Source organism: Salvelinus alpinus, chromosome 22, assembly GCF_045679555.1.
Source record: "Salvelinus alpinus chromosome 22, SLU_Salpinus.1, whole genome shotgun sequence".
NCBI lineage: Eukaryota > Metazoa > Chordata > Actinopteri > Salmoniformes > Salmonidae > Salvelinus > Salvelinus alpinus.
The window spans coordinates 24352655-24379399 of NC_092107.1; the positions used below are offsets into that span (position 1 = coordinate 24352655).

Genomic DNA, 26745 nt, shown 5'->3' on the forward strand with positions numbered 1-26745 from the left:
ACAAGCTGTCTTCATCAGGGTATAATGACGTTTATATACTGTCAAAGGACACACACAGGTGTCTGTAATCATGGCCGGGTGTGGCTTTATATCATTGGTTAATTTACAGATATAAATAGAAAATAAATGTATAGCATACGATCATAGATCGATGCTCCGAGATTCGTACTTTTAATTCGCCTATCGTTTTACCCACATAATTTTTACCACAAGGACAAGTTATAAGATAAATAACTGCCTTAGTGGAGCACATGATAACACCGTTGATTGGGTTCTGTTTACCTGTTTGAGGGTGTTTGAAGGATCTACATTTGTAAGTGCCATTGCATTGAGCGCAGCCATTACACTTGTAGTTTCCATCCGGTAGAGGCGCAAAAGTACGCTGTGCTTGGGTTTTTGGGTGGTAACTCAGAGTTGACCAATTTCTGCCCCGCGAGAATACAACCAAGGGAGGGTCCGAAAACACATTACCGATACGGTCATCGGATCTTAGAATGTGAAAATGTTTAAACGATTCCCATAATTTGTTCAGTGCACTTTGAATAGCGGGTAATAAGAACGTAAGAATGTTTATTTTTGGGAGACTGTCCTTGATAGAGACCATGTCTTGATTTGTTTTGGATTTTCTCAATGTCAATATTAATCTGACCATTTTTGTACCCTCTCTTCTTGAATTTCTTTGCATCTCAGTCATATTTCTGTCGAAGCGGGTGACAGCTATCAGCCCTCAAAAAACTGTTACTATCAGTGGGTTTCCTGTAAAGATTCGTGTATAGAACATTATCCTCACACAAAATCTGAAGATCAAGGAAACTGATTTGACGTGGGTCAGATTGCATAGTAAATCTCAGGTGCTCAGAACAAGAGTTAAGAACAGCATGGAATGCCTGGAGCTGTTTTGCATCACCCCTCCACATGTGACAAATAACATTTGACTTGAGTAAATATATCTTCATAGTAAAATACTACTTGAATAAAAGTCTGAAAGTATTGGTTTTAAATATACTTAAGTATAAGAAGTAAATGTAATTGCTAAAAAAAAGTTAATGTAATTGCTAAAATGTACTTAAGTATCAGAAGTAAAAGTGTAAATCATTTCAAATTCCTCAAACCAGATGGCACCATTTTCTTGTTTTTTATTTATTTACGAATAGCCAGGTGCACACACAGACATCATTTCCAAACGAAGCATGTGTGTCGACCAGATCAGAGGCAGTAGGGATGACCAGGCATGTTCTGTTGATAAGTGTGAATTGGACCATGTTCCTGTCCTGCTAAGCATTCAAAATGTAACCAGTACTTTTGCGTGTCAGGGAAAATGTACAGTATGTAGTAAAAACTACATTATTTTATTCAGGAATGTAGTGAAGTAGAAGTTGTCAAAAATATAAATAGTAAAGTCAAGTACAGATACTCAAAATAACTACTTGAAAGTATTTTTATTTAAGCACTTTACACCACTGGAAAGGACCCATGTTTAATTATCTTGTTTCAGGTTGGTTCCGTCGACTCTTAGTGAAACCTAAAAGAGATCCTCCACAGAGCAGCTCGTCTCCACATCCCCTTCTGTCGATGGTGTCTTATCATTGGCTCCCACCTCCACTCCTAACCCACCACCACCTTTTCTGAGCTCCACGATTCGTTGGAGCCAGACCTACGACGTGTGTGTGTGCCACAGTCCTATGGACATCGAAGAAGCCATCCGTCTGGCCTCTTACCTGGAGAACCCGCCATGTGGCCTGCACTGTTTCCTGCGGCAACGTGATGCCATTGTGGGGGGTTCCATCCCCACTGAGCTATGCCAGGCTGTGCAGAGCAGCCATTGCTGGGCCCTTCTCATCACCCCCAACTTCCTGCTGGATGACTGGTGCCAGTACATGATGCACCAAGCACTGTCTGAGGGGCCCATGTCCAACCGGATCATTCCCCTGGTCCTCAACCTGCCTTACTCTCAGTACCCAAAGGAGCTACGCTTTTACTACTACAAGGACCTGAGCAAGAACCCAGAGCGAGGATACACACAGGTGTACAAGACGGTGCTGAAGTGTGAGTAGTGAAAGTCTGGTAGAGACTTCCTTTATAATTCTTTAGCTATTATGAGTCTGTGTGGTTGTTGACAAAGAGTAATCTGTCAACAACAGCTAAAGACATGTTCAAATCTATGGCAGAATAACCTCTTTGTACTTTCCTTTGTAGACTTGGAGGACATGGTTGAAAAAGATCCTGATAAAGTTGATTACAACATGGATAGTACTAGCAACAGATTGGAAGGGGCATCCTGTTCTCCAAGGACAAAACTGTCATCAAACTATCATCATTCTGAGCCTCTGCTTTCACTTCAAGAGATTGAGAGGACAGGTGATGCATATTCACAGGACTATTGTAAATCACAAGATAGCTAGTGGCTCGCTGACTGACTTAGGGAAATCCCCTTATGAAAAACACCCCACTGGGCACACACTGGTTGAATCAATGTTGTTTCCACATAATTTCAATTAAATGATTTTGAACCAACCTATAATAGATGTTGAATTGAAGTCTGTTGCCCAGTGGGACTGCAATGGTTGACTGATCTGACATTACCACAAGTAACTTATTTTTTGTATCAGGTTTCTTATCAACAGATGTAAATATTAATACATTTAATCCAAGTTGTTGTGTGCAGATGTGCAATCTTAATGTACACTAATTCACACAGTGCTCAAAAGTCAGTGTTATGTGCAACAGAAACCTATTTGGACTGGGTTTTCAGTGGAATAATATGTCTAATAATAATTATTTTCCACCATAATTTGCAAATAAATTCATAAAAAATCCTACAATGTGAGTTTCTGGATTTTTCTTTCTCATTTTGTCTGTCAAAGTTGAAGTGTACCTATGATGAAAATTACAGGCCTCTCTCATCTTTTTAAGTGGGAGAACTTGCACAATTGGTGGCTGACTAAATACTTTTTTGCCCACTGTATGTATTCACTCAGTTTGCTATGAAGCCCCTAAATAAGATCTGGTGCAACCAATTACCTTCAGAAGTCACATAATTAGTTAAATAAAGTCCACCTGTGTGCAATCTAAGTGTCACATGATCTGTCACATGATCTCAGTATATGCACAGCTGTTCTGAAAGGCCCCAGACTCTGCAACACCACTAAGCAAGGGGCACTATGAAGACCAAGGAGCTCGCCAAACAGGTCAGGGACAAAGTTGTGGAGAAGTATAGATCAGGGTTGGATTATAAAACATATCTGAAAGTTTGAACATCCCACGGAGCACCATTAAATCCATTATTAAAAAATTGAAAGAATATGGTACCACAACAAACCTGCCAAAGAGGGCCGCCAACCAAAACTCACGGACCAGGCAAGGAGGGCATTAATCAGAGAGGCAACAAAGAGACCAAAGATAACCCTGAAGGAGCTGCAAAGCTCCACAGCGGATATTGGAGTATCTGTCCATAGGACCACTTTAAGCAGTACACTCCACAGAGCTGGGCTTTACGAAAGAGTGGTCAGAAAAAAGCTATTGCTTAAAGGAAAAAAGAAGCAAACGCGTTTGGTGTTTGCCAAAAGGCATGTGGGAGACTCCCCAAACATATGGAAGAAGGTACTCTGGTTAGATGAGACTAAAAATGAGCTTTTTGGCCATCAAGGAAAACGCTATGTCTGGCGCAAACACAACACTTCTCATCACCCCGAGAACATCGTCCCCACAGTGAAGCATGGTGATGGCAGCATCATGCTGTGGGTATGTTTTTCATCGACAGGGACTGGGAAACTGGTCAGAATTGAAGGAATGATGGATGGCGCTAAATACAGGGAAATTCTTGAAGGAAACCGGTTTCAGTCTTCAAGAGATTTGAGACTGGGACGGAGGTTCACCTTCCAGCAGGACAATGACCCTAAACATACTGCTAAAGCAACACTCGAGTGGTTTAAGGGGAAACATTTAAATATCTTGGAATGGCCTTGTCAAAGCCCAGATCTCAATCCAATTGAGAATCTGTGGTATGACTTAAAGATTGCTGTACACCAGCTGAACCCATCCAACTTGAAGGAGCTGGAGCAGTTTTGCCCTGAAGAATGGGCAAAAATCCCAGTGGCTAGATGTGCCAAGCTTATAAAGACATACCCCATTAGACTTGTAGCTATAATTTGTGCAAAAGGTGGCTCTACAAAGTATTGACATTTTTTGGGTGGGGGGGGGGGGGGGGGGAATAATTATGCACGCTCAAGTTTTCTGTTTTTTGTCTTATTCCTTATTTGTTTCACAATAAAAAATATTTTGCATCTTCAAAGTGGTAGGCATTTATGTCACTGTATGTCATAACCAACAATGTGTATAAACCCTGGATGACTGGCGGGGCTCTGTATTGAAGCCACTAGGCAACCGTCTTGGCACTCCTCCTCAAGTGTAAAAAAGATTTTGGAAGCTATAGAAATGCATTTATTAGTTCGTGTTTGATATGTTTATTCTATTACAGACACCTTAATGTGTACTTTTACATTATATTATTTAAGCTAAATATAAAATGAAAAACTATACACAAGCATTTTCATTAAAGTATATTTTTAGAGAGTACTAATGTTACTGTCAGACTACAAAAACAGAGAGTCACACACTCAATATGTTTAAACTCCCAGTAATTTATTGGGTAAAACACCAATGTTTCGGCATCACTGTGCCTTCTTCAGGGTAATGTAATGAATGCTTGAGGGGTGTGTCATAATTTTTAGGTTGATTAGAATGAATTGAGTGAAACTGTTGAAAGACAATAGTTTACAGGATATTGAATATATTAGGCTATTGTTATCATTAGCATAAGATTATCATCAACATGCATTATTGTTTAATTTAATTTCACATAGATATTTAATTGTTTCCAATTTCATAAAATGTTGGTTACATGTAATATTTTGGTTAAGCCATAATGCACAATAAGCATCATCAACAGGGGAACATGTTTTGTGTACGCTGATAAGCTGTAGAAATCATATTTTCATTTATAAAACGTTCACAGAAAATGTAATTGTTCATCAGAAGGGCCTGAGATCAAAGTCAATATTCAGACCACTAGGGGTTAATGTTTTTAGACATGATATCCAGTAAGCCTCCCTCTGTAGTAGTAGGATCTCCACGTTAACTCCTCTCCTTGGTAGAGCAACATGCTCAATGCCTGTGTATTTGAGGGAGGAGATGGGATGGTTAGCTTCAACAAAGTGAGCTGCTACTGGATAGTCAGTTTTCTTACACCTGATTGTGCTGCGGTGTTCAGCTAGGCATTGTTATAATTGTCATTTCATTTGTTCTATGTAGGTTTTCCCACATGAACAGGGGATGAGATAGATTAGTCCCTTTGTCTTGCATGAGATGATAACCCTAACAGGGATTTTACAACCTGTATGTGGGTGTCTGAAGAAGGAAATCAAATCAAATCAAATTTTATTTGTCACATACACATGGTTAGCAGATGTTAATGCGAGTGTAGCGAAATGCTTGTGCTTCTAGTTCCGACAATGCAGTAATAACCAACAAGTAATCTAACCTAACAATTCCACAACTACTACCTTATACACACAAGTGTAAAGGGATAAAGAATATGTACATAAAGATATATGAATGAGTGATGGTACAGAACGGCATAGGCAAGATGCAGTAGATGGTATAGAGTACAGTATATACATATGAGATGAGTAATGTAGGGTATGTAAACATAAAGTGGCATAGTTTAAAGTGGCTAGTGATACATGTATTACATAAAGATGGCAAGATGCAGTAGATGATATAGAGTACAGTATATACATATACATATGAGATGAGTAATGTAGGGTATGTAAACATTATATTAAGTGGCATTGTTTAAAGTGGCTAGTGGTACATTTTCACATAATTTCCATCAATTCCCATTATTAAAGTGGCTGGAGTTGAGTCAGTATGTTGGCAGCGGCCACTAAATGTTAGTGGTGGCTGTTTAACAGTCTGATGGCCTTGAGATAGAAGCTGTTTTTCAGTCTCTCGGTCCCTGCTTTGATGCAACTGTACTGGCCTCGCCTTCTGGATGATAGCGGGGTGAACAGGCAGTGGCTCGGGTGGTTGTTGTCCTTGATGATCTTTATGGCCTTCCTGTGACATCGGGTGGTGTAGGTGTCCTGGAGGGCAGGTAGTTTGCCCCCGGTGATGCATTGTGCAGACCTCACTACCCTCTGGAGAGCCTTACGGTTGTGGGCGGAGCAGTTGCCGTACCAGGCGGTGATACAGCCCGACAGGATGCTCTCGATTGTGCATCTGTAGAAGTTTGTGAGTGCTTTTGGTGACAAGCCGAATTTCTTCAGCCTCCTGAGGTTGAAGAGGCGCTGCTGCACCTTCTTCACAACGCTGTCTGTGTGGGTGGACCAATTCAGTTTGTCCGTGATGTGTACACCGAGGAACTTAAAACTTTCCACCTTCTCCACTACTGTCCCGTCGATGTGGATAGGGGGGTGCTCCCTCTGCTGTTTCCTGAAGTCCACAATCATCTCCTTTGTTTTGTTGACGTTGAGTGTGAGGTTATTATCCTGACACCACACTCCGAGGGCCCTCACCTCCTCCCTGTCGTTGTTGGTAATCAAGCCTACCACTGTAGTGTCGTCCGCAAACTTGATGATTGAGTTGGAGGCGTGCATGGCCACGCAGTCGTGGGTGAACAGGGAGTACAGGAGAGGGCTCAGAACGCACCCTTGTGGGGCCCCGGTGTTGAGGATCAGCGGGGTGGAGATGTTGTTACCTACCCTCACCACCTGGGGGCGGCCCGTCAGGAAGTCCAGGACCCAGTTGCACAGGGCGGGGTCGAGACCCAGGGTCTCGAGCTTGATGACGAGTTTGGAGGGTACTATGGTGTTAAATGCTGAGCTGTAGTCGATGAACAGCATTCTCACATAGGTATTCCTCTTGTCCAGATGGGTTAGGGCAGTGTGCAGTGTGGTTGCGATTGCGTCGTCTGTGGACCTATTGGGTTGGTAAGCAAATTGGAGTGGGTCTAGGGTGTCCGGTAGGGTGGAGGTGATATGGTCCTTGATTAGTCTCTCGAAGCACTTCATGATGACGGAAGTGAGTGCTACGGGGCGGTAGTCGTTTAGCTCAGTTACCTTAGCTTTCTTGGGAACAGGAACAATGGTGGCCCTCTTGAAGCATGTGGGAACAGCAGACTGGGATAAGGATTGATTGAATATGTCCTTAAACACACCAGCCAGCTGGTCTGCGCATGCTCTGAGGACGCGGCTGGGAATGCCGTCTGGGCCTGCAGCCTTGCGAGGGTTAACATGTTTAAATGTTTTACTCACCTCGGCTGCAGTGAAGGAGAGCCCGCAGGTTTTGGTAGCGGGCCGTGTCAGTGGCACTGTATTGTCCTCAAAGCGAGCAAAAAAGTTATTTAGCCTGTCTGGGAGCAAGACATCCTGGTCCGCGACGGGGCTGGTTTTCTTTTTGTAATCCGTGATTGACTGTAGACCCTGCCACATACCTCTTGTGTCTGAGCTGTTGAATTTAGGATTTAGGATGTTAGGATGTTGTTGTAGTGCTATGCATTGTGCGCATCAGCCACGTTTGTAGTTACCATTTGGAATGGGTGTCAAGTGTGTCTGACTGGGCTCAGGGGGCAGGTCAGATCTCAATTATTTTTTGTCTGATTGCAGAATATTTCAGTGCTTTTTCAGGATTGCTTTCAGAAGGGTTAGGTTAAAAGACGCATTTCAGTTGAAGGCATTCAGTTGTACAACTGACTAGGTATCCTCCCTTTCCCTTTCATTTTGTATGAATGATCTAATGTACTTAGTTCAAAAGACCGTTTTTCTTCTTTTGTTTCGTTTTTTTAGCAATTCCTCTCTTGGTTTTTGAGATATTTTAATCTTTGCATCATCAAGAGTTTTGTCCTTGTAGCCTCTCATTTTGAATGTATCTGTCATTTTCTTAGCATTGCTGTGACTGGTTGCCACAGATTGGTTTAACCCTGCATAACTGGCTATATGGTAGACCATTCTTGAGAGGAAGGGGATGCGTACCATCCGCATGTAGCAGGGTATTGCAGTCTGTGGGCTTTATGTATAAGTCTGTACACAAAGAAACGGTTCCTGGAGTATCCTTTAGGGGTTCTTCAAATTGAAACTGGGGGAACCCCTATAAATTATTCAAAGAACCCTTCAAAAGGGTTCTTCAAAGAACCTGTTTTAATAAATCCTCGAAGAACCTTTTGAATAACCTTTTGGGGTGAATTTTTGAACTACCCCCCTCCTTTATTGTTATTATTATTATGATTAATAATAACATGCATAACAATAACAACAACACAATATTTTAATTCTCAGTGTTTATTATGATTTTAGTGGCAAAGCAGAATAAAAAAATCTAAATATGAGGTAAACTCCCAGCAGAGCTCCAAGTCCAATGGGTATACCCTCTGGTGTGGTAATGTTAACGTGTTGATGTTCTCTGTATCCATAGCCAGAATGATTTTTGCAGTGCATGGTGATCGAACAGGTTTCCTGTTATATTCATCATAGGTGTAGGTAGGGTGAAATCTGTGAATCCAAAAAATTGTCATTTTATAGATGATTATCAAAACATGCACATGACAGTATTCATACTTTCGTTTTTGTAGTGAATGTGAAAAAACTGTTTTGATAATGGTTTTCTTACACATACCTTGTCCATAATATAGAGGCCTATTCAAACATGGATTTATGGAACAGTGGGGGAAAAATCCTAAATTGAGTGCAGAGACATCCAGAATGAGATTGTGATGTACTATAAGTTGGTTTGGAGTGTTTTGTAACATGCTTTAGACACATTGTCATAATGCCTTGTAGTCAATGGCAAGTGATGACTCAGGAAATGTGATAACACATTTTCTCTCTAACAAAACAAAATATTTAAAAAAAATAGTTTGGGGGGGGGGGGGGGATCAACTACAATGACAGAAAGTGTGAAAATAAGGCCACATGTTAAAATGGTTGCAGTTACCCTTTAATGCCGTCATTGTAAATAAGAATTTGTTCTTAACTGACTTGCCTAGTTAAATAAAGGTTAAATAAAAAATCTAAATTTCAACCTGAACTGGAAACGAAATAACAACACTTGTTCTTAGTATCTACCACTAGGTGGTATACGTCTGCCACATTTCATCACTGGAGAATGTTATACAATTAAGGAATGTTTATAAGAGATAGTCTTAGTTTTTGCAGAAGAAGAATCAGCAGACTGAAATGTCACAATACCAACTACACCACACATCAGCAGACACAACACATAACATGAAGCATCATACTTGATCAATTTGTATTATAGCGTTACAGACACCTGAAACCCCACCTCTTTAAGGAATACCTAGGATAGGATAAAGTAATCCTCCTAACCCCCCCCTCCCCCTTAAAAGAGTTAGATGCACTATTGTAAAGTGGTTGTTCCACTGGATATCATAAGGTGAATGCACCAATTTGTAAGTCGCTCTGGATAAGAGCGTCTGCTAAATGACTTAAATGTAAAATGTAAATGTAATGTTACATATTCTTTTCTATTCCCATGTACCATCATCATTTTCCATGTCCGGAGAAAATTATTTGCCAGGGTTTCCGTTGACTTCCCTGCAGTGTTGTAATTAGGGTTCTGAGGTAGATTAATTTTGAATTTAAGTGGCTTTAGTTAAGCTTATGTTGGAGGTGGATATTTCAAATGACTTTTGAATAAGACAAAGGAGACAAAGGAGATGATTGTGGACTACAGGAAAAAGAGGACCGAGCACGCCCCCATTCTCATCGACGAGGCTGCAGTGGAGCAGGTTGAGAGGTTCAAGTTCCTTGGTGTCCACATCACCAACAAACTAACATGGTCCAAGCACACCAAGACAGTCGTGAAGAGGGCGCGACAAAACCTATTCCCCCTCAGGAGACTGAAAAGATTTGGTATGGGTCCTCAGATCCTCAAAAGGTTCTACAGCTGCACCATCGAGAGCATCCTGACTGGTTGCATCACTGCCTGGTATGGAAACTGCTCGGCCTCTGACCGCAAGGCACTACAGAGGGTAGTGCGAACGGCCCAGTACATCACTGGGGCCAAGCTCCCTGCCATCCAGGACCTCTATACCAGGTGGTGTCAGAGGAAGGCACTAAAAATTGTCAAAGACTCCAGCCACCCTAGTCATTGACTGTTCTCTTTGCTATCGCACGGCAAGCGGTACCGGAGCGCCAAGTCTAAGTCCAAGAGGCTTCCAAAAATCTTCTACCCCCAAGCCATAAGATTCCTGAACACCTAATCAAATGGCTACCCAGACTATTTGCATTGCTCCCACACCTCCCTCCCCCTCTTTTACACCGCTGTTACTCTCTGTTGTTATCATCTATGCATAGTCATTTTAATAACTCTACCCACATGTACATATTACCTTAACTAACCAGTGCCCCTGCACATTGACTCTGTACCGGTACCCCCCTGTATATAGTCTCACTATAGTTATTTTACTGCTGCTCTTTAAGTACTTGTTACTTTTATTTCTTATTCTTATCCTTAATTTATTTATATATTTTTTATATATCTATATTTTTTAAACTGCATTGTTGGTTAGGGCTCATAAGTAAGCATTTCACTGTAAGGTGAACACCTGTTGTATTCAGCGAATAGGCTGTTAGGAAGGATGAAAAAATGGTAGTGTCCTGGTAATAACCACATTGACAAACAGGACGGTTTTCATCTGTGAGGAAAGATTATATGATCTTCATAAAATATGTTTTATCTATTTATTACTTCCATTGCACCTGTGATACTGTATGTGTGAAATGCAGGGAGCACAAATCAAAACAGGATACAAAGTTATACAAATACGTTTCCCCTACAAAATGTATTTTAATGACGTGATCTCTGCTACGGATTAAAGCAGATTAACAGGCATTTGAAATTAAGCTCTCTGTAAAAGGCCCTCCTCCAAAGGTCCCTTTTGTGTTTTTTTGGGGGCCAAGACAACTTTGTGTCACGAATGAAAATCGAGACTAATCTCTGAAAGGCACAGCTGCTCTAAGAAGCTTTTGTTGCCTCATACATTTCCAGGATCAAGTATTGCTAATGAGAGGGAGATATGAATATCCACCTTCTACAGAAGCCACCATTTCCCTGCTAATTTAATCTTATCTTTATGATAAGGTCTAAGTCAATACTAGGGAAATGTGCAAAAGCAACACCTTTGTAAACCACAGTGAGGGGTTGCACACAGTAGATATGACCTAATTACTATTATCTTAGTCAGGAATGCTTATTGGCTGTAGTATGAAAATTTGTTTGATTTAAAATGGAAAATAATATTTTGAGATGCAATACAATGAGATTACATTTGGATGGTTTGGGATATGCGTTTCTTCCAAGAGAGGTGTTTGGTTTGATTTAGGGTGCAGCAGTAAAACCTGATCAAGGATGGGAGAAGAGTTGTACATGATAAAGTGCAGGAAAACCCCTCAAATAAGAGGCAAGATGTGTGTCAACCACTTAAAGCATGCCACACCAAGCAGAGAAACCACAGCAGCTAGGGCCAGACGATGGCTAGCTGGTTTGTTCGGGACCACCAACAGCATGGAAAAGCACTCAGAGCTGTGGTTTAAATAGTGGTCATACGGGGTGGAGCAGCAACTTTTCAAACTGCAGTGACTGTGCTGGACTCAGGCTCTCTCCCTCCACACAGCCAAAGCAAACAGTTGACCTCTGATGGAGGTGACTTTAGTTGTGTGGGTGATGGATGAGTGATAGGATGATCCACTACTTTCTGATACTTTGAAACCTGGGGCATGGGGCTGTTTGTATCAAACATCTCAGACTAGGAGTGCTGTTCTAGGATTAGGTCGCCCCTGTCCATTCAATCTTGTCCATTGTGGTCTAAAAGGCTAAACTGATCCTAAATCAAAACTCTTACTCTGAGACACATAATACTTTCAGCCCCAGGAATCTGGTCTACCCAAGTAAAGAACTGTCCAGAATGACGTTCTCCCCTTTTCAAGGGATGATTCACAGCCAAGCACCCAAAGACACATACAGATGAGACTGCAAGATGTAGATTACTGGCACTTCAAATGGACTTCTCCCACGCAGTTACAACCAAACGGAGACCGGAAGTCCTGTCTGATTTTTACTGTGCCCTGGAACTGCCCTTGGCAAAGAATAAGAAAACATTTGCTCACCATTTTATTATTGGCTTTCAACGTTTGTAGTCTGTCAGCAATACAAAATTCAATGTCCAGTCAAAACAAATCTTATGCTGTCAATTCTGGGTGTTGCCAGTAATAGTATTGGCAACAGCGATTTTCTCTTCACACTAAAATATATTTTTTGTTGTTGAACAAATATTAATAAATAGGCTATTATAAAATATGATGACTTGAGAATGTGTGAAACTGTTTGTAGTTCACAGAAAAAAGCACATTTAGTTTTACTTAACTTCAGAACTTATTTAAATACAAATAGCATGCATATCAGCATTCAATCAATCAATTGATGGATCCTTTTCTGATGGTCAATAGCTCAAGAACTGCATAGGCTGCGCATGCGTCCAGAATACATATTTTGAAAAAGGGTACGCGTTGTACTGACTACGTTCCAATGGACGGTGCAATCTGCCTGTGGAGTTAGCAGCCAGGTAGATTATTGCCAACCAATTATTCATTTACTATGAAAAATCTATTTACTTCTCAAATGTGGTATGTGGCCATATGTTTTCAAGTCGTGTAGGCCTAATCAATGAAAGGGATACCACGGCGCCTCCCACTCGGTGCATAAAAACGCCTATTTCTTGCATCTCAAAGACAGCGTTTAACGTTACTAACGTTAGTTTACTTGCCTATGATATTCTGCTTGTGTTTCGGATTGCCAAATGTGTTAACTACATTGCTGGTAAGTGAATTTACATTAGCTTTTTCAAGCTTTTTTTCTCGCAACCACAGCTGCCAAATACTGTGAGCTAACTGGCTAATTTTAATCATTCAGAAAATAGCGGTTCCATGCCCAGCAATCGCATAGAGGCAACTAAAATACATCTGTTTATTTTCAAATGTATAATTTCTTTAAAAGTTCTCATTGTATACTTTTATGAAAACATTCAATTACTTTGACATCTGTTTGCGAATGGATTTATTTAGCATAGGATTGATACTTTGTAGCTAATAATACATTTGTCAATTTGATGATGTTGGTTGGTTGGCAAGTTACATCACATCAATTGAGGCAGAAAGAGGCACGCTCAACTTGGTCATCTTTTTTAATAAAATATGAAAAAAAATATTTTGTTGGAAATACTTTCCAAAAATTAAAAGTGAAAAACAAGTGCAACAAGGCTGTTTGATGGGTTCACAATTGTTCTAGGAAAGTTTGCAGAATGGTTGTGGAAGTTGAATGGTTGTGGAACATTGAAAATGCGGTCAGGTGAGGTGGAAGATGTTATCCTTTCATCTTCACCTTCCTATAATCTCCCTAAGCAGTGTGTTAACAGATTATTGAGAGTGTATATTCTGTGTTGATTCCCCACATGCTGTCTGTCTGACAGCAGGGACATGTCCTGAGTTTCCCCCTGGTGAAATGAATTCTGGCCCCTGAAATGGAGAGCAATGATGTTGGCCGTGGCAGTTATGACTGTCCGCAAACTGTCATGCACGTTGACAACATGCAATGTCCATTGTGTTATATTCGGTTTGAAAGAAGATAGCAAACAGGTGAAGCTCCACATAACAGGGGAAAAAATAATAATTATATACATTTAATTATATAATTACTATATTTTACTAACTTTAATTCTAAGGGTGCTGACAGTCTTCTCTTTTCTATTAATGTCCCCAGCATTCTTGGATTAGGCCTAAGAATGATAAAAAAACAGATCAATTTATAGGCCTATAGTCTTATACAGCAACACACACAGGGCATGTTCAGTTTCTTGTAGGTCAGCCCACTGGTCCTAGTGTTGAAAGGTATAACTCATTTTTTTTTTTAAAGTAGCATAGTTGGTGTATGATGAGATGACCAATGTTAACTTCAATAGATTTTGTTTTCTCAGATGAACATTGAGAGACATCCAGCAACCCGAGGGTTTTGTGTTGTTTTCTTAAGCGTCGGTGGGATGTCTTTATTGGATGAGTTGCCCTTTGCCCGTCTGGCTCGTCTGGCTATCTGTCATTCTGATCCTCACAGTTGGATTAAACAAACTCACATCACATCAGTCCTCTGGACAGTACGCTATGGCTGCATTTATTACACAGGCAACCAAATTCTGATATTTTGCTCAGTTAGGGGCTGCCTGTGTAAACATGGCCTAAGTCAATGTGCAAAGGTTGCATTGGAGAGTTGACTCATAAACTAATCCATGCCAGGCCCACCCACTGGGGAGCCAGGCCCAATTGATCAACAACAAAAAATGGTATGCTCTTTACTTGTCAGTATTCCAAACAGGACATTATTAGTGTTTGCATGTTTAGGTAAAAATACAATCAGATAGAATTCATAGCAAGCAGTGAACTGGGTTAGTCAGATTTGATTAAATGTAACAGATTAACTGGAATGACATTCACTCTCACAGGTTGGGTGGCCAAAAATAACAAACTAAAAGTCACACCCCCAATAAGCCACGAATATGACAGTATGTCACTGTGCTTCTATGGCTATATGCACCATTCCACTGCCTATTTCATTTGTTCATTTAGCAAAAAAGACAGCTCATAATCCACTGTCTGTATCACAGTCAACACACCTATATTTTAGCTTTAATTAGCACAATTTCTCTCAGCCAGATGGCAAAATGTGTAGAATTGCAGGAAGTTAGTTGCGTTCACAAATATGTATTTTACATGTATTCTACATGCATTTTTTGGGGGGGCCTACCCAAATTTATACAAGCCCACCCACCAATGAATTTTTGGCCACACCACTGATCCATGCCCACTTCATTCACCATACTACTAATCTGGTGTAGGATGGCTGGTAGCCTGGTAAAGGTGCGGTGTTATCAAAGAACGGAATAGAATACAAGTAGCGATGCCAATTGTCTCAATAGACTGGCAATCACAATGGTTTCTTGGCAACAGTGGAAACATTGATTAATGTGTTATCTCATAGGCATAGTCCTTTCTCATTATCTATAGTTTCCTCAATCTACAGCCATGATATGATATCCAAGTTTTGAACTACTTATAGGTATGCATAACATTTTAGAACGAACAAACTAGGGATGTACGATATATCGGTGAACATATCGGAATCGGTCAATATTAGCTAAAAATGCCAACATCGGTATCGGCCCGATGTCTAGTTTAACACCGATGTTAAAACTTCTTAGGGATCAAATCCCGTTAATGGGATCGATTTGACAACATCCGGTGAAATGGCAGAGCGCCAAATTCAAATTAAATTATTAGAAATATTTAACTTTCATACAATCACAAGTGCAATACACCAAATTTAAAGCTTTACTTCTTGTTATCCAGCCTCCGTGTCAGATTTCAAAAAGGCTTTCCGGCGAAAGCAAACCATACTATTATATGAGGACAGCACCCCATCAAACAAAAACAGACAATCATATTTCATCCCGCCAGGCGCGACACAAAACTCATAAATAACGATATAATTCATGCCTTAACTTTGAAGAGCTTATTCTGTTGGCACTCCAATATGTCCCATAAACATCACAAATGGTCCTTTTGTTCGATAAATTCTGTCGTTATATCTCCAAAATGTCCATTTATTTGGCACGTTTGATCCAGAAAAACACCGGTTCCAACTCGCCTGACATGACTACACATTATCTAATAAATTACCTGTAATCTTGGTCCAAACATTTCAAACAACTTTCCTAATCCAACTTTACGTAAAAAAATACCTAAATAATCGATAAAATTGAAGACGGGATAAACTGCGGATAAAAACAATGTGGAGCGCGCTTTCAGGTCGCGCGCCCCAACCACAACAGAACACTTGGCTATCCACCCAGATAGGAAATGGCTACTTCTTCATTACACAAAGGAAAAACATCAACCAATTTCTAAAGACTTTTGACATCCAGTGGAAGCGATAGGAACTGCAAGCAAGTGCCTTAGAAATCTAGATCCACATAGAAACCAATTGAAAACACTGTCACCTCACCAAAAAAACTCCCCCTCAGGAGTCTGAAGACCAGGATCCATTTGCAGAGGGAGGTGTTTAGTCCCAGAGTCCTTAGCATAGTGATGAGCTTCGTGGGCATTATGGTGTTGAACGCTGAGCTGTAGTTTATGAACAGCATTCTCACATAGGTGTTCCTTTTGTCCAGGTGAGAAAGGGCGGTGTGGAGTGCGATTGAGATTGCGTCATCTGTGGATCTGTTGGGGCGGTATTTGAATTGGAGTGGGTCTAGGGTGTCCGGGAGGATGCTGTTGATGTGAGCAATGACTAGCCTTTCAAAGCACTTCATGGCTACCGACGTAAGTGCCACAGGGCGGTAATAATTTAGGCAGGTTACCTTCGCTGTAGGTAACCTGCCTGTAGGTATTACAGACTCAGTCACGGAGAGGTTGAAAATGTCAGTGAAGACACTTGACAGTTGGTCCGCGCATGCTTTGAGTACATGTCCTGGTAATCCGTCTGGGCCAGCGGCTTTGTGAATGTTGACCTGTTTAAAGGTTTTGTTAATGTCAGCTACCGAGAGCGTCTTCACACAGTCATCCAGAACAGCTGGTGCTCTCGTGCATGCTTCAGTCTTGCTTGCCTCGAAGCGAGCATAAAAGGCATTTAGCTTTTCTGGTAGGCTCGCATCTGGGTATCCCTTTGTAGTCCGTAATAGTTTTCAAGCCCTGTCACATCCGACGAGCATCAGAGCCGGTGTAGTAGGATTCAATCTTAATCCTGTATTGATGCTTTGCTTGTTTGATGGTTCGTCTGAGGGCATAGCGGGATTTCTTATAAGCGGCCTGATTAGTCTCCCGCTCCTTGAAGCAGCAGCTCTAGCCTTTAGCTCGATGCGGATGTTGCCTGTAAACCATGGTTGGGAGCCTCTGGTTGGGATATGTACGTTCAGTCACTGTGGGGATGAAGTGTAACATCCGTCTCATCTGACCACTTCTGTATTGAGCGAGTCACTAGTACTTCCTGCTTTAGTTTTTTCTTGTAAGCAGGAATCAGGAGGATAGAATTGTGGTCAGATTTGCCAAATGGAGGGTGGGGGAGAGCTTTGTATGCAACTCTCTGTGTGGAGTAAAGGTGGTCTAGGATTCCCCCCCCCCACTGGTTGCACATGTGACATGCTGGTAAATATTTTGTAAAACTGATTTAAGTTTGCCTGCATTAAAGTTCCCGGCCACTAGGTGTGCCGCTTCTGGGTGAGCATTTTCTTCTTTGCTTATGGCCTTATAGAGTTGGTTGAGACTGGTCTTAGTGCCAGCTTCGTTTTGTGGTGGTAAATAGACGGCAGATGAGACACGCTTATTTGACACGACAAATAGTGTTTTTTGACACACAAAGACCCAAACTGCGTTCCATAGAAATCCTGGTTGGGAATGAAATGACTGAACAAATGAACAGTGAAACAGCACAGCAAGTAAGTGATAGAAATAGGTTTTGATTATGTTTTACTGGTTATGGGGACATATGTAAATGCTAACAAAATAACTTTTTGTTGTGTGTGTGTGTAACCTTTATTTAACTAGGCAAGTCAGTTAAGAACAAATTCTTATCTACAATTACGGCCCGGACGATGCTGGGCCAATTGTGCGCCACCCTATTTGACTCCCAATCGCGGCCGGATGTAATAGAGCCTCGATTTGAACCAGGGACTGTAGTGACGCCTCTTGCACTGAGATGCAGTGACTGTGTCCGTGTGTGTGTTAACTATTTGACTTATCGGTATAATTTTTTGGGGGCGAGGAAAATATTGGATTTCGGTGTCCGACAAAAATATCATGTCGGTGCATCACTACAACAAACAAATATGGGAAATGGTTAACCCATGTGGTTTGTCACAACATCGGTGCATCATGTTTGTGCAGACTAAATTTACTTTACAAATGGAAGGTTTGTTATAATATTGTAATAACACATGAAAAGTAAGCACTGTACTGTTCATCACCAGTGTCAGACTAGACTGATACTTATCCTAGGGATACAGGCTTGCTCTGTACAGTAGACTAGATGGGTTTGTCTTTTTTAATGTGATGCTAAGTTTAAACAGTGACAAAATGCCACACCACAGAGCCCAGGGAACTGGAGAGAAAATATGCAATCCTGCTGAAACTTTATCTTCTGAGTCAGGGAGTCATCTGTTGTTAGCCTAACTCAGGAACATGACGGCATCACTCTCCAAGCGTCCTCCATTATGTTAGGCCAAATGTTAAAAGGAAAGGCTGTTTTTGGTGTTGCTGCATTCCCTCATTTTTCACTCTCCTCTATGAGGCCCTCTGGTTGTGTTCGTGACCCATCGTTTGTTGTCATCTCAATGTAACATACAGGGTGCTGATGTGGCACGCAGTGATTAGACTAAGTCTGGTGTCTCTCGCCAAGTAGTGTTCCTTCTAGTTTCTTATAAGAGCTGTTCAGTTAAACTGTTTTTCAGATACTACGCACCTTGTTCAGACCTTACCTAACCTAATGCATACTTGAAAGTTTTTTCACCCCGTAAAAGCTCAGTCATAACATTATTGTTAGGCTATTTTCTAAAGTTGCATGGCATGGCTGCATATGTTATATTGTTTTGTTTTATGGATTGAGTTGTGTGAGCTGAATACATGCACACATGGCTTTGTTTTATTCAGGATTGAGAGAAATCAGATGGCCAGTAATTTTTGGATTAGATGGTAATGTTCCTTCAGTATATTTTCATATTGGCTGAAGGATCAAGGCCTGTAGCCTTCTTGCTAGTATTAGCAAGATACTACAATAAGGAGGCCTAATGGTAATGCTTAGACTATTAGCAAGCAGAAAAATGACAATCACACAATTTCAACTAATGTGTTATAACGGTTTATTAAAGATTATTATTAGTTGATATATTGTTTATAAATAATAATAAACAGTCCAACTACTTATAAACCATTTGTAAATCATTCATAAAGTAGGCTATACCTTAATGTAAAGCGTTGTTACCAGCTTCTATCTCCAAGCCATAAGACTGCTAAATAGCTAACAAAAAGGCTACACAGACTATCGGAGTTGACCTTGGTATTTTATACTTATTTTTGTACTTTCCCTATGCACACTCACAGGCCCTACCCCATAATCACACAAGGGCTGGGCGATATGGCCAAAATATCATATCCCGATATAGGTCATTTCATATTCCGATAACGATGCATATCACGATATAGCACATTTTCTGTAAATTCAATGACTTAAATGACCACATGTAAAGGCCTATTTCTTATTACATGTTGAATTATACTCAACAAATAAAAGGTACTTACTCGTATTTGAATATTTATTATATATAGAACCTGTGCAAATTTTCAATTAAGCATGTAACAAAATTAAAAAAATTAATGTATAAAATCTAAAAAGGTAAATAGAAAACACTTCAGCTATAGTTGCAAACAAAATAACAAAATATATATAGGCCTAAAATATATATAACACTTCAGCTATAGTTGCAAACTAAATAAACTAAATATATTTATTTCGTTTGCAACTATAGCTGAAGTGTTTTCTATTTACCTTTTTAGATTTCATGAGTTGGTGCTATATATCGCCCATATATATATATATATATATATGGGCGATATATAGCACCAACTATATATATATGGGTGCCTGCCTGTTTTGCATGTTATTTTGGCGTTAATACGTGTCACATATCAATTTGCATTTGGTACCTTGGGTCAAGTGTTAGCACCAACTCATGAAACACCCGTTTCTCGACCGTGTAAATTGGGGCCTTGTCTTTGCAGATGTAAGTTGTAACGGCAGCTGTTCTCCTTCCATCTTCGTGATTCTTTGCCATATGGTGTGCCGCTGGCAAAAGCCTCTTGCAACGTCTGAGTCCGGTTTGTTTTGAACACTCAACTGTACTTGTTTGGGTCTCATCCGTAGACTCTCTCTGTACTGTTTCACATGATTCTTGCGTAGGTGGTAAAAGAGGTTAGTGGTGTTTGAGTCTGTTGTCAGGACCGGCCTGTGGCCTATTTTGCAGTGGACGGTTTTCTGGTCTGTGTCAGACGTTTCATACTCAAACCACATCCATGCGACCGAAGTTCCCCCTCTTAGGTACGAGCTCAGTGGCTCTGTGTCATGTTCACTCTCTTCCAAGTTTGTTTGTGTTGCAAATTCCGTGTGGAAGAACGCAAAGCGGCGTCCAATTGACGAAAACTATTGCCGTAAAGAGTGTGATTTGCGACACAAAGAAATAAACTATAGAAAAACGTCTATCGTTTCATATTATGCTCTATCGTCACACGATATATATCACCCAGCCCTAACTCACACTGATATTCCAACACGCATACAAACACTCACGCCATAATTTGCTCACACACACATAATATGCAGAAACTGTACATTTATACTGACTCTACACACACACACCCACTCTCATACAATCATCATATAGGCTGCTGCTACTCTGTTTATCATATATCCTGATGCCTAGTCACTTTACCTCTATACATATCTACCTCTATCGACCCAGTATCCCTGCACATTGTTAATATGGACCTGGAACTGACTGACCCTGTGTATAGTATGCTTGCTTACTTACTTTATTGTGTTTTTCTTATTTTTATATCTTGTGTTTTTGTTCTACCTTGTTATTTTTAGTATTACATTGTTATTTATTCCTGCATTGTTTTCACTGTACTTGTGCATGTGACATTGAAACTTAAGTAGACTTACAGTATAATGCTCATCTCAAAATGTTGCAGTTATTTTTCCCATGAAAGGAATTTTTCTCAGTTAAAGATGTAATCTCAAATCCAATAGCATTGGTCTATCATTTCAGGTTGTATGACTCCTTAGGGAGACTATTGACATCTTTATCTCTGCTGTGTTTGCCTCAGCCTGGCCAAACAGCCTAGCTCCCATCCACAGGTAGAAGAGCACATACAGTTAAGTCGTAAAAAAATCAGCGGTAGCTGTGTGGTGCCTCAGACAGACCTGGATCGGATCCCCTCCACATACGCTAAGGGGCCTGAGGACTTGGGCCTCTGCCAGCCCCACTGTATCCTACCCAGCACTTGGCCCTCTCTTCTCCCAGGCTGCTCCCCACATGCCACACAGACAGTCATTGTGCTGCCTCTGAGGACCTGTGCCTCCTGCTCAGAGCAGGCATGTGGAGCTGGTTAGAGCTCCCTCAAAGAAGTTCTCTCACACACTGCGTCATGGAAAAGAGCACTGGGGCTCATAGAGGCAAGAGTTGTCAGGTAGCATATGGCACCGTTGGTTAGGGAAGGAGCCTTTATACCCTCCTGATGTTGGCATTTTGGTTACAACTGAAAGACAGTGCTAAAAGTTCTTCACACAATGCTTGACTCAAGGGTGGAAGAGTTAGCATTGGAATTAAAAGTCAATTGGGGTTCATTTTAAACCACTTGGGAAATGATTCAATTTGCCTATTCATGATTTGTGAGTCAGAATCTTGTTTAGAAATACTAATTAAAGATACTAGGTTGAATGATGAGATCACTGCATTCTGCACTTAAAGTTGAGGAATGATAATGTTCTTAGCATGGAGATAAAGCAAGCATCCTTTCTTACTGGTTTCCACCAGTCATGCACTCTGTTTGACAGTTTCTAATACTGTGTCACGCCCTGACCGTAGAGATCCTTTTTATGTCTCTATTTTGGTTGAGTTTGGGTGGGCATTCTATGTCTCGTGTTCTATGTTGTCCTTGTTTTGTATTTCTATGTGTTTGGCCTGGTATGGTTCCCAATCAGAGGCAGCTGTCTATCGTTGTCTCTGATTGAGAACCATACTTAGGTAGCCTGTTCCCACCTGTGTTTGTGGGTAGTTGTTTTCTGTTTAGTGTTTGTTGCACCTTTCAGAACTGTTCGTTGGTCGTTTTGTTGTTTTTGTTCGCGTATTCATCTTTATTAAAAGTATTATGGATACGTACTACGCTGCACTTTGGTCCTCCTCGCCTTCTCCCGACGACATTCGTTACATACTGGTTGTCTTCATTGTATAAACCACTATTAAGGATATTATCTTCTTATAGTCATACATTTGATCACCACATCAGTTACCACTTTATATCGTTCTCCATTGTCTTAATCATTTCCTTTGTTTTACAGGGAGGAACCCAGAGTCTCAACACATCCACCCTTTAAAGGACATGGAGAAAGGCAAAGGTATGGGATTTAGGTTATCGACAGGGCTTTGATTGCTTATAAGACTGCTTAGTAATATACAGTGCCTTCGGGGAAGTATTCAGACCCCTTGACTTTTTCCACATTTTGTTACGTTAGACTTATTCGAAAATTGATTAAAAACAAATACATCTTTAGCAATCTACACACAATACCTGATAATGAGCGAAAACAGGTTTTTAGAAATGTTTGCAAATGTATTACAAATAAAAAACAGATTACTTATGTAAATAAGTATTCAGACCCTTTGCTATGAGACTCGAAATTGAGCTGAGGTGCATCCTGTTTCCATTGATCATCCTTGATGTTTCTACAACTTGATTAGAGTCCACCTGTAGTAAATTCAATTGATTGGACATGATTTAGAAAGGCACACACCTGTCTATATAAGGTCCCACAGTTGCTCGTGCATGTCAGAGCAAAAACCAAGCCATGCGGTCGAAGGGAATTGTCCGTAGAGCTCCGAGACAGGATTGTGTCGAGGCACAGATCTGGGGAAGGTTACCAAAAACATTCTGCAGCATTGAAGGTCCCCAAAAACACAGTGGCCTCCATCATTCTTAAAAGGAAGAAGTTTGGAACCACCAAGACTCTTCCTAGAGCTGGCCGTCCATCCAAACTGAGCAATCGGAGGAGAAGGGCCTTGTTCAGGGAGTTGACCAAGAACCAGATGGTCACTCTGACAGAGCTCCAGAGTTCCTCTGTGGAGATGGGAGAACCTTCCAGAAGGACAACCCTCTATGCAGCATTCCACCAATCAGGCCTTTATGGTAGAGTGGCCAGACGGAAGCAACTCCTCAGTAAAAGGCATATGACAGGCCGCTTGGAGTTTGCCAAAAGGCACCTAAAGACTCTCAGACCATGAGAAACATGATTTTCTGGTCTGATGAAACACAGATTGAACTCTTTGGCCTGAATGCCAAGTGTCACGTCTGGAGGAAACCTGGCAACATCATGCTGTGGGGATGTTTTTCAGCAGCATGGACTGGGAGACTAGTCAGAATCGAGGCAAAGATGAACAGAGCTGTAACAGCTGTCGTAGTCGTTCTCCTCCTCAGACGAGGAGGAGCATGGATCGGACCAAGATGCGGATTGGTAAGTATTCATATTTTAATGGGAAAACAACAAACACTACAAAATACAACAACCAACAAACGTGACAAACCTGAAACAGTCCTGTGTGGCCCAAACACTGACACAGGAACAAACACCCACAAAACACAGGTGAAACCCAGGCTGCCTAAGTATGATTCTCAATCAGGGACAACGATTGACAGCTGTCTCTGATTGAGAATCATACCAGGCCGAACACAAAATCCCAACATAGAAAATCAAACCTAGACCAACCCACCCAACTCACGCCCTGACCAACTAAAACAAATACAAAAACAAAGGAAAACAGGTCAGGAACGTGACAAGAGCAAAGTACAGAGAGATCTTTGATGAAAACCTGCTCCAGAGCGCTCAGGACCTCAGACTGGGGCAAAGGTTCACCTTCCAAGAGAACAATGACCCTAAGTCCAACAATAGACATAGGTAGATACTGGTTGATCCTGCGACATGGCACACTTTTTACTACAAACAAAAAAACTGTGTCTCAACGAGCTTCCAAGCTGGGGGTAGAACACTTCCTCTCTCGCCCCACTGTCACAACCCCCCTTCGCACAGCTGATGCTGGCTATTTAATAGGGAATTAAAGGGGAAGCGCCCTATTAGAAAGAGAAGCACTAAGACGGTTCAGACAAATTCAGGGCCGTCACACACCCCCTCCCCTGGAAAAAGCAGACCATTGCCCTGGAAGGCACATCCTTGTCTGGCAAACCGAGAAAAGTCTCCTCATCACTTTCCTCTACAAAAATATTCAGGACTTTGCGGCGGTCACGCACCTCAGCTGAGGGGCAACAGGCCTTAAGGCGTGAGACTTCTTGGTGTTGGAATTCAAGAAAAGTCTCCTTGTCACTTTCCTCTTCAAAGATATCCAGGACCTTGTGGCGCCAAATCTCCTCCAATTCCTCCGCCGCGGGGATAACAGGCCTTAAGGCGGGAGACATGGACAACACGCTTACCTTCACGTGTGTCCTTTTTCACCACTCTGTAGTTCAGAGGGCCCATCTGCTCCACAATCCTATATGGGTCTTGCCATTTATGAGCGAGCTTAAAAGAATTGCTCAACTTTTGAGTATGGATGATCGCGAAGCCACACCCGATCACTAACCTGGAACTGGATGTCTCGTCTCTTCTTATCATAACTTCTCTTCTGTTTGAGATGAGCCTTGATCATGTTCTTTGAGACGAGCTCTCAAGTCGAAGATGGACTACCTGGTCATAGCAGAGTCTGGAGTAACATGCTGTAGCACCATATCCAAGGGTCCTCGGAAGGGACGACTCTGGTTCAGCTCTGCAGGGGTGACTCCAGTGGACTCTTGCACAGCAGAATTCAGGGCAAATCGAAACTCATGAAGGTGCTAGTCCCAGTGTTTGTGCTTGGTCCCTACATAGGAAGCAACCATTGTTTTCAAGGTTCTATTAACCCTCTCTGTGAGGTTGGTCTGTGGGTGATAGGCCGTGGGAAACTTCTGTCTCAGGTTCCATCTTTGGCAGGTCTACTCAAAGAGATCAGAGACGAATGGGGAACCTCGGTCAGACAGGATGTAATCAGGCACTCCCCAGCGAGTCAGGATCTCTTTCATGAGGATGTTAGGTCCTCGCTGTGGCCTGACAAAGGGCAAAGAGCTCCACCCACTTGGAATAGTAATCAACAAAAACAAGAACGTACACAATCTGATTGGAGCTTCTTGGAAATGGACCCATCAAATCCACTCCTAACATTTCCCAAGGTTGGGTAACCACAGTTTGCTGTAACTTGCCAGCAGGCTTTCTGCCTTGTGGTTTGTACATTTGACAAACCTGACAGTTTCGGATGTGTGACTTCACATCCATGCTCAGATGTGGCTAGTACAGTAATGCTTGTAACCGCTTGTAGGTTTTGAACCTGCCCAAATGACCAGCTAACGGGTCTTCATGGAAATGTTGCAGCAGTTGAAGGTGTGGATGTTCAGTCATGTACATTTGGTAGAGTGTTCTGTGAGGTAGTTGTACAACACGGTTGACTTTGTCTTCAATGATGGTCAGCTTTGTGGTAGGATTGACCATCTTTTCTCCATCTTCCAGGATCGTCTGGTACAAAGCCTGTACTTCTGGATCATCCTGTTGGGCCTTCCATATGGCTAGACAGGACAGTAGCACATGTAAGATGAGGGCCACTGTTACCACCAGCAGGAGCTCTGGATAAGGCATCTGGAACAGTGTTGTACTTTCCTTTCCTTGATTCTACAGCAAAGCTGAACTCTTGCAACTGTAGAGCCCATCTATGGTTTTGATTGGAAGAAATGCTTCTCGCTCTGATTGTGTGGAAACCAGTAGCAATTGTGTGCGATATCAATCTGGACACCACTGAAGTACATGAAATCAATTCCCAACATGACAGGAAAAGCAAGGGTCTTGGAATGTAGAATAACAGAAGGAATCAAATACGAGTGGTTACACATGCGGAACTCGACCTCACGCCATCCAAGACGTCGTTTAGCCTCACCGTCAGCCAGATATAGAGGACCTTCTGTCCACGGCTTCAAGTTGTATTGTGGACCTTTAACCTCCTTCCACAGCTTCTCAATGAGCAGTGTGTAGGATGACCCGGTGTCCAGGATGGCTCTTCCTGTCCAAGGGCCTTTGGACAGAGGTAACACCAGTTGGTGCGGTATTGACTGAAAGGAAGGGGATGTCGATAGGTGGGCATAGGCAGTGACTGTTGGGGTTTCATCTCTGGTCAAAGCACCCGGAGTACGATGGTCGTTCCTGTGAAGGGAGTTAGGTGTGTTGGCCTGTTGTGATTTGTTGTACTGTTTGTGGTTTCTGGAAGGGTTTACTTGATACTGATTTGGACATGTAGCCGAAGAATGTCTCTACATCTCCAACAGAACATGGGAGGGTTCTTGGCTGGAGACTCTGGCTGTTGTTGATGGTCTGGCTTGGGTAACTGTTTGGGTGTCTGTTTCTTTCTCTGTTCATATTGCTGTTGGCATTCTCTGTCCTTCTCCAACTGCTGTCCCAGGCGAACTAGTCCATCGACAGCGGTGACTCTTTGTCTGAGTTGACTGGCTAGTAGAGGGTTGATATTCTTCAAGATCAACTTAATGACCTCTTCCTCCTCAATGCCAGGTTTCCACCATCTGCACAGGGAGTGGTAACCGTATGCAAAGTCACGGATACTCTCTCTCTGCACTCGATTCCTGACTCTGTCTGCCAACTCATCTGTGTAGTCCTCAGACAGAAATGCAGAGGAAAAGTTTGCCTCAAAGCCAGCCCAGGAGGTAGTGGTGAGGCGTGCCACGTCCCACCAGTCTCGAGCTGTCCCATGCAACACATTCCTTAATGTGGCAAGGA

At 41.8% G+C, this 26745-nt stretch overlaps 2 protein-coding genes across 3 annotated transcripts in view; both read left to right on the forward strand.

Annotated features, from left to right (window-relative positions):
* Positions 1 to 1495: 1495 nt before the first annotated feature.
* LOC139549792 (toll/interleukin-1 receptor domain-containing adapter protein-like) lies at positions 1496 to 2819 on the forward strand. The gene is made up of 2 exons (XM_071360546.1): positions 1496 to 2046; positions 2197 to 2819. The coding sequence occupies exons 1-2, from the start codon at positions 1683 to 1685 to the stop codon at positions 2400 to 2402; spliced, it is 570 nt and encodes a 189-aa protein (XP_071216647.1). The 5' UTR covers positions 1496 to 1682; the 3' UTR covers positions 2403 to 2819.
* A 9738-nt stretch (positions 2820 to 12557) lies between these two features.
* Positions 12558 to 26745, forward strand: part of LOC139549301 (CMP-N-acetylneuraminate-beta-galactosamide-alpha-2,3-sialyltransferase 4-like) — a 68005-nt gene continuing 53817 nt past the window's right edge. The window contains exons 1-2 of one of the 2 annotated variants that reach the window (XM_071359600.1): positions 12558 to 12637; positions 22228 to 22284. The gene's annotated coding sequence lies outside the window, so the exon portion shown is untranslated. Of the gene's footprint in view, positions 12638 to 12731; positions 12892 to 22227; positions 22285 to 26745 lie in introns of those variants that run through there. The other variant, XM_071359599.1, reaches the window with a different exon arrangement.

Coding starts and splice junctions, on each gene's coding strand:
- LOC139549792 (XM_071360546.1), top strand. CDS start 1,683: ATGGACATCGAAGAAGCCATCCGTCTGGCCTCTTACCTGGAGAACCCG. Junction 2,047..2,196: donor GTACAAGACGGTGCTGAAGT/GTGAGTAGTGAA, acceptor TTTCCTTTGTAG/ACTTGGAGGACATGGTTGAA.